The sequence below is a fragment of the Primulina tabacum genome, chromosome 12 (genome assembly GCF_025594145.1).
Source record: "Primulina tabacum isolate GXHZ01 chromosome 12, ASM2559414v2, whole genome shotgun sequence".
Classification (NCBI taxonomy): domain Eukaryota; kingdom Viridiplantae; phylum Streptophyta; class Magnoliopsida; order Lamiales; family Gesneriaceae; genus Primulina; species Primulina tabacum.
This window is the reverse complement of record NC_134561.1, coordinates 1538614-1546547: the sequence shown is the minus strand read 5'-3', so window position 1 is coordinate 1546547 and position 7934 is coordinate 1538614. Positions and strand designations below refer to the sequence as shown.

General features: G+C 36.3%; 2 protein-coding genes across 2 annotated transcripts; one reads left to right on the top strand and one right to left on the bottom strand.

The window, feature by feature from the left end:
* Positions 1 to 276: 276 nt before the first annotated feature.
* Positions 277 to 2243, bottom strand: LOC142521291 (uncharacterized). The gene is made up of 4 exons (XM_075624514.1): positions 2018 to 2243; positions 1357 to 1917; positions 630 to 809; positions 277 to 539 (listed from the first exon to the last, which is right to left on the bottom strand). The coding sequence occupies exons 1-4, from the start codon at positions 2241 to 2243 to the stop codon at positions 277 to 279; spliced, it is 1230 nt and encodes a 409-aa protein (XP_075480629.1).
* A 2702-nt stretch (positions 2244 to 4945) lies between these two features.
* On the top strand, positions 4946 to 7096 carry LOC142520869 (KIN17-like protein). Its single transcript, XM_075624022.1, has 2 exons — positions 4946 to 5130; positions 5734 to 7096. Exon 2 carries the CDS (start codon positions 5754 to 5756, stop codon positions 6957 to 6959), a length of 1206 nt encoding a protein of 401 aa, XP_075480137.1. The 5' UTR covers positions 4946 to 5130; positions 5734 to 5753; the 3' UTR covers positions 6960 to 7096.
* Positions 7097 to 7934: the final 838 nt, after the last annotated feature.

Genomic DNA, 7934 nt, shown 5'->3' with positions numbered 1-7934 from the left:
TATTGATGCACGCACGGAGCATGCGATAGGTGACTCTTCACATTTGTGTGTCACCAGGTACATGGCTTTGAGCAACCGAGATTACATTGAAATGAAGCTGCATGTCTGCTGATGAATCTTTGCATGCATAATGATGTTAGAAGATAAGATCAAGGACGTAGCCAGAAAATATTTTGATCCTGGACTGAATGAATCGATAAACAACATTAAATAATATAAATCAAATATTTAAAAACTAACTATTAATATTAGAAAGTGATACAAACCAGATATAAACTACCGAAGATGTGCCCAGTTATTTTTCGTTGAGTAGAACTTATCAATTATTGAATCAATGTCTATCCTTGCAGTAAACTCTCTTTCAATGTAGACAATCATAGAATCTTCCAATAAATTTTCTTCCACCTTATTCCAGAGAGATGTTTTAAGAAGTTTCATAGTTGAGAATGATCGTTTTGTTGTCGCAGTATAAACGAGGAGCGTTAAAACAAGGCGAATCAATATGTCAATTAAGTGATAATGACGTGCCTTTTCAGTCTCTAGTAATCGTCAACATAATTCAGAAATAGTACAAATATTCTAACACATTTAATGATGAATTATATCAAACTTATAATGGTCCAACTGACTTTTCAGATAATGTAGTTCTTGTTTATTGAAATAACTAGGATAGAATTTCTCTGCAAAATTGTAAATATCATCAGCATTAAACAACTTAAAGTTGTCTCGAGGTTCCAAAGCAGAACTAAGTCTAAGAATTTCTACAGCCTCATCATTGAATCTGCTATTGAGTTTTTCCACTTGAAAGTCTATTGCAGCATTAAATAAATCAAAATGGTAATGATGTTCAATTGTAATAGAATCTCTTTGCTGGCTCGAACGTTATATAGCAGATCTATACCAAGCATTCATATTTGGTATCTCAATACCATTACTTCATACTTTGAGAGCAGACGGTTATGAAATCCATTGCATTTAAAATGTCCAAAGACTTCTCTTGCAAAGCTCGACAAAACAAATATTTGATCCCCATAATCTTATGCATCAAAATAGGATAAATATGAAATCAATGATCTCAATGCAATCAAAAAACATGTAGCTTCACCTAGTATAGAATTCGAAGATGCTTCATCCATCATGTGCTCAAGCACAATAATCACCGATCTATACATATCTATCATACTGCAAATTGACTCAAAATGAGAGCTCCAACGCGTCTTTCCAGCTCGTTGCAAAGTACCAATCTGATTAAGGCTAGTACCCGTGTCGCAAACAAATGAGAAGTGAAATGATTAATGAGAAATAAAATGAAAACTCAATTTTATTAATAAGAAATCATATGATTGAGTTTAGTACCTTTCTCACGAATACCAGTAGCTACCATAGTTGCAATTTCAATAGCTTGGGCAAATTGCAACTCAATGTGACGTTTTGGAGATGCCTTAATAAGATTACAAATAAAATTCAATTTTGAAAAAAATAGCCAAATAGAACTCTCTTTTTCAGCAGCAGCCACCAACGCTAATTGAAGTCTATGTGCAAAACAATGAACATAATATGATTGAGGAGAATCCATCAGAAAAAGAGCTTGCAGTCCATTCCATGAGCCACACATATTGCTTGCTCCATCGTATCCTTGATCCCGAATATTGATATGCAAATCATGTCGACCAAGCACATTACATATTTCTTTTTTAAGTGTTACCGCAGTGGTGTCAGAAACATGCACAATATCAAAGAAACGCTCCATTAAGAACGCTTCACGATCAACAAATCTCAACACAATTGCCATATGATCTTTGTCTGATATGTCTTTAGCCTCATCAATCAAAAGACAAAATTTTGCACTCCCAACATCTTCCCGTATTTTCTTTCTCACTCTCTCAGCAAGAATATGCAAATTTTCTTTTTGAATGTCTGGTGATGTATATTTTGCATTGTGGTGCTTTCTCTAAAACAACATTTTTAATGTTAACATCAATTTTTTCCATAAGCTTTATCATTTCTATAAGATTACCTTGATTTTTGGAATATGAAGATCCATCATTTCCTCTCAATGCACATCCTTGCAAACAAAGCCAATGAATGCTTTCAATTGTGGCTGTATGCCTCAAACGGTTTTTCTTCACTTCTTCTAATGTTTGTGCATTCATCACTTTATCAATGTGACCACTTACATTCATCAAAGCACTCATAGATTCCACGACATTGTTATGTGGTGAAGTGGGACTTCCTGTATGCATCAATAAAGCACATCTTTTCCCATCATTAACTCTTTTCCAACCTCAAAAACCATCGACTTTAAATGCAGCATAACGAGCATCTTTTTCTTGGAAAAGGAAACATGGGAAGCAAAATGTTGCATCTTTATTGGGAGAGTACTCCAACCAAGGAAATTTATCAAACCAACCTTTTTGAAATCGCTGGTATTGTTCTCCTAATTTCGTTCACGGATACTCCATAACAGGTTGATATGGCCCCCTTAAGATATAAGCTCGTCTGAATGCATCTCTTTCATTGACAGGGCATTGCCAAATTGTAGTACGCTTGGCCGGATATAGTTGAACATAACCGCTAACATCACTATCAACTCTTTGATACTTGATCGGATATTGTTCATCATGGTTTGAGATCTCATCATTAGTTGGAGTATGCTCATCTCTAGGTCGATGTATTAGCTTTAGGTTTAAAATATGAAAACATGTTTTCCTTCTTGCCTCTTTGAGCTTCCATTGAAACCTACACCATCACCACCAAACCGAACAAGCCACTTACACTGCCAAGCCACCCTGGTAAATAAATTAATTTATCCAATTACTAAAAATATACATAAAAAGGAAAAAATTGAAACATTTAACACCAAAATAATTCCTAAATTGCAAATTTTAAACAAAAGCCAACTAGAAAATTCCACAGATTCAAGAAAAAAAATGGCTAAACTAGCATAAACTACTCGCTAAGAAACAATTATTCGTAGCGATAACAAAAATGCATTAAAGTGAAATATCAACATGAGACAAGTCATGATTAATCTAAGAGAGCATAGCACCTGGACCAATCTTGGCACATACAATAGATACCATGGAAATGAAAGTGAAATTAACTCCGAAATCTCTTGAGGACAATGATTATCTTTCAAATATCAACCATTTCTTTCATTGTATTGTCATACTATGTGCACATTACAGTTGGTTTTGTAACTCATTTAGCTGAAAATGAAAAAGAACTTGGCTCAGTCATTTGTCAGCAGCTAACATTTTTCATGTTGTTACTAATTATGTTGTTATGCCTATGTGATTTTCCTTAAGAAGGTAAATTGCAAAATAACAAGTACTTAACAAGTAGGCAAGTACAAATATTGAATGGAAGTAATGCTTCTGAGTTTCTGTGGTTACTAAATACCAAGACTCACAATAGAAAGTCACTGTGAATAAATTACAGATACAAAACGATGCTCTTTTTCCCCTTCATTGATAATAAAAAGTCACTACCTATTTGTCTCCAGCTTTACTTGGGAAGACATGTTGCCTGTTAAGAGTAATATGTTTATTGTTGATAGCAAATTGGTTGGTATTGAGATGAGAACAAACCTGACCTCTGAGCCAACGAAGATTGTGGGTGGGGGGGGGACCTCTGAGCCAACGAAGATTGTGGGTGGGGGGGGGGGGGGGGGGGGAACAACAGGCTTCGCGTGAAATTTCCGACCAGTAGCAGCTCTCATCCTCCTGTTTCCATTTTGGGGGGACGACTATGAAAAAACCCTCAAGAAATGGGCTAAAAAGATTTAGTAAATTAAAAAGACAAGGCCTATCCATTAAAAAAAAACTAAATCTATACTACTAATTAGGCCCAAAATTATAGTCTGGGCTGGAGCCCACCCCAGCCTTTGGGGTGGCTCCATCCCTGGATAAGATCAACCGAATATTGTGAACTCACCATCTTCATAGTAATCGTCATACCTTGGGAATCTCTCCTACATAGTTATTAGATTTCGAGTTGAAGCATTGCTCGATAGAGGCATATATATTGTAAGTCTATATCAGTAATTCCCTGGGATACACTTGACATGGAATGTCTAGACAAGCATTAGCTGGATGGTAAAAAGCGAAAAATATTCTTATTCAGATATATTTTAGACGGCATCAAGGAATCTTGGCACATGGTCTAGACATTTTAACATGGTTCAATTGCCATTTTGTAACAGGCAAATACTTAAAACAGAAGGTCCCTCGGGTCCAACCGAGACAACCTCTTCAAATTGGAGAATGCACTTATCCAAATAGGCAAGTATGCTGGTTTAGATCCTTGGGAACTTCAAACCATAGTTCCATATCATCCTCTTTCAGCAATGCGCCTGCTTCGTAGGGTTCGAACCAACGTGGGGCTAGGAAAGGCAGTCGCTTTGCCCCCTTCGAGCGAAAATTTCTTCAAACTTTACGTGTATTTTCTCCAAGTTTCGTTCTCCTGAGTTTCACTGTCTTGTAGTTTTCTCACTTGTGCTTCACTGTTTGATTTATTCTTTATGAATCCAATTTAATCAGGATGTGAAGACAACCATGTGACTGATCTTGCCAATGAAGTGAGGCGCATACAACCGTACCGATATTCACGATAAAAAGTAATACTCTTCGCATAAAAAGTATTACTTTTTCATGGATGACCCAAATAAGATGATATTTGTCTCACAAAATATGACCCGTGAGACCGTCTCACACAAGTTTTTGTCTATCACATATTCACAATTTTCAGAAATTTATCCCAAGCAGAAAAACTAATAATATAGTACAAGTATGATGTTAATAATAATATTAATAATACAATTATTACTAATATTACATGCGAAAAGTATTCATTTCAAAGTTTTGTTTTTGAAAGAAAGTTTATTACGAAATAAATCTAAATTAAATGTCTATATTATATTTTTTTCGGTCTTATTAAATAATTACTTAATTTTTGAGCCCATCGGCTGATCCAAACAAGTCTCCGACTGCGCACTGGGCCTAATTCACCCGCGAGACCCGAGCCACCACCGGATCCACCGCCTTCTCCGCTCGGTAATCTGCCAGTTACGGCCTCCAGGGTCATCGGAAAACGTATAAAACCAGCGAAATTGAACCGTAGCAGCGAAAGGTTATAAATCTCAACTCTCAATTGTGTCTCTTTATTTCTTTAGATTTGAATAGCTTTTAATGGTCTTTTCGTGAGAGTCCATTTTTCGAACGGTCAAATCCATGTTGGGTTACTGTAGAGACATTTTAGGATTGAGAAACAAGTCGGGGAAAAAGGTAGGAAAGGGGGAAACGGAAAACTCAGCTACAGCGGCAGAGAAGCTGCTGCGTCTCAGGCTGATTCGGGGGATTATTGGGTTCGGTATATTTGTGTTTGAAGTGTTATGTGATGCCCGAAAATCCTGGAAGAAGATCAAGCCTGAATTCATAGGTTTTTGGATTTAAAAGTTAGGTTCTTGCCCAATAAGCTCAAATTTGTATGCTGGCCTGAATTAGAAGTTTTATAAACTTTCATAGTTCAGTTCTTAAGTTTTAAAGATATTAATGAGTAGAAGATGTGAATGTGTTGGTATTAGCATGCTTTAGTTGATAGTTTACAGGAGTTAGCTCATTGAGATTTTGGAATTGTTTCATTGATTTTGTTTTTCCGTTTATTTTGATTGTATTGTTCAATAATTAGGAAGTAAATCCACGTTAATTATCAATCTGTTTTATGTTGTATCAGTTAACTGCCACTGTTCTGCAATGGGAAAGAACGAATTCTTGACCCCGAAAGCAATCGCAAACCGAATCAAAGCCAAAGGTTTGCAAAAACTCCGATGGTACTGCCAAATGTGCCAGAAACAATGCCGTGATGAGAACGGTTTCAAGTGTCATTGCATGAGCGAGTCCCACCAACGCCAGATGCAGGTATTCGGACAAAACCCTACCCGTATTGTCAGTGGGTACTCTGAAGAATTTGAAACCACATTCCTTGAACACATGAAGCGCAGCCACCGCTTCAGCCGCATCGCCGCCACAGTTGTGTACAATGAATACATATCAGATCGCCACCATGTTCACATGAATTCAACTGAGTGGGCAACCTTGACTGAATTTGTCAAGTATTTGGGTCGAACTGGGAAGTGTAAGGTTGAAGAAACCCCCAAGGGTTGGTTCATCACATACATTGATCGAGATTCCGAGACACTCTTCAAGGAGAGGATGAAGAATAAGAGGGCAAGAGCAGATCTTGCTGATGAGGAGAAGCAGGAGAGGGAAATACAGAGGCAAATAGAGCGGGCTGAGCAGATGATGGAAACAGTGGATTCTGCTGCTGCAAATGGGAAGAATGAAGAGGGAAGCAAATCAAGAATGTTTGAGAAAAACGAGGAAGACGCCGATAAAAAGATTAAGCTGAGTTTGGGGTCATCGGCCAAGAATGCACATGAGAAGAAAGATAGTTCAAAATTGTTGTTTGATGAGGAAGAGTTCGAGAGTAAGAACGGAAAGAGCAAGAAGCCGAAAGATGACGATAAATCAGGGAAGAATGAATCAGCGTTGGATGAACTGATGAAGGAAGAAGAAAAAGCAAAAGAACGGAGCAACAGGAAGGATTATTGGTTGTTTGAGGGAATAGTTGTGAAGGTGATGAGCAAGGCATTGGCGGATAAAGGATATTACAAGCAGAAGGGGTTTGTGAGGAAGGTGATTGATAAATATGTTGGGGAGATTGAAATGCTTGAGAATAAGCATGTATTGAGGATCGATCAGGAGGAGCTGGAGACGGTGATTCCACAGATAGGGGGCCTTGTCAAAATAGTGAACGGGGCGTATCGGGGTGAGAATGCGAGGTTGCTAGCAATCGATACTGAAAGGTTTTGCGCCAAGGTGCGGGTTGAGAGGGGTCTTTATGATGGAAGGGTTCTCAAGGCTGTTGAGTATGAAGATTTATGCAAATTGGTGAATTGAGTACGTTGGGTCAAGAGAGAGATTACTTTTGTGCTCTCCGAGTGGTATTTGTTTTCGTTATTTCTTCTGTCTACTGTGTTGGCAAATACAGCTTTTGATCAGTTAATATCCAATTTTACATCCACTTCTTGCCTTCATCATATGTTCTATCAATTACTGAGCTTGCCTTCATCATATGTTCTATCAATTACTGAGCTCGACGATAGGCTTCTATGATTCGAACATACATCAATTCTCGAGCATCGCTGTTATCTGATACATTTATGTAAGTTCGAGGGTATATCACATCACTTTTTCATTCATAAGCTAAGCCAATTCTTATTTTTTTCCTTGATGTGTTTTCTGTAATGCTGATGTCTACATTTGAAATGGGTAAATAGGCCATCTCAGAATATGGTTAGTCAAGAATTGGGTGTAGGGACAATTTAGTTTAACCACACAAAAACTGTAACTTGGCTGTTGATTTAGTCGTAACTAGACTGAAGAAATTTAATTATATATATATAATCTATCTAATACTATTATAAATATATGAGTTTGAATTGTGAGCTTACTATTTTACCCTTTCATTTATTTTACGATTTCTTATGTTCATGAGGTTCTTTAGGTCATTTTCTAAGTTAATTTAATATGAACATTAATAGTGTATTTAATTCCATCAAGATAATTATTAATTTGATTTTACTTTTGAATTTCATTATTGTGAGCTTATTATTTTACCCTTTCATTTATTTTACAATTTATTATGTTCATGAGTTCTTTAAGTCATTTTCTAAATTAATTTAATATGAACATTAATAGTGTACTTAATTCCATCAAGATAATTATTAATTTGATTTTACTTTTGAATTTCATTTAGTTTACATGTTACATATTTAAAAAAATTGCTAATATTACTATTTGAATTTCATTTAGTTTACATGATACATATTTAAACATTAAATTATTTTCTACGTTAGTTATTTAAACATTGAC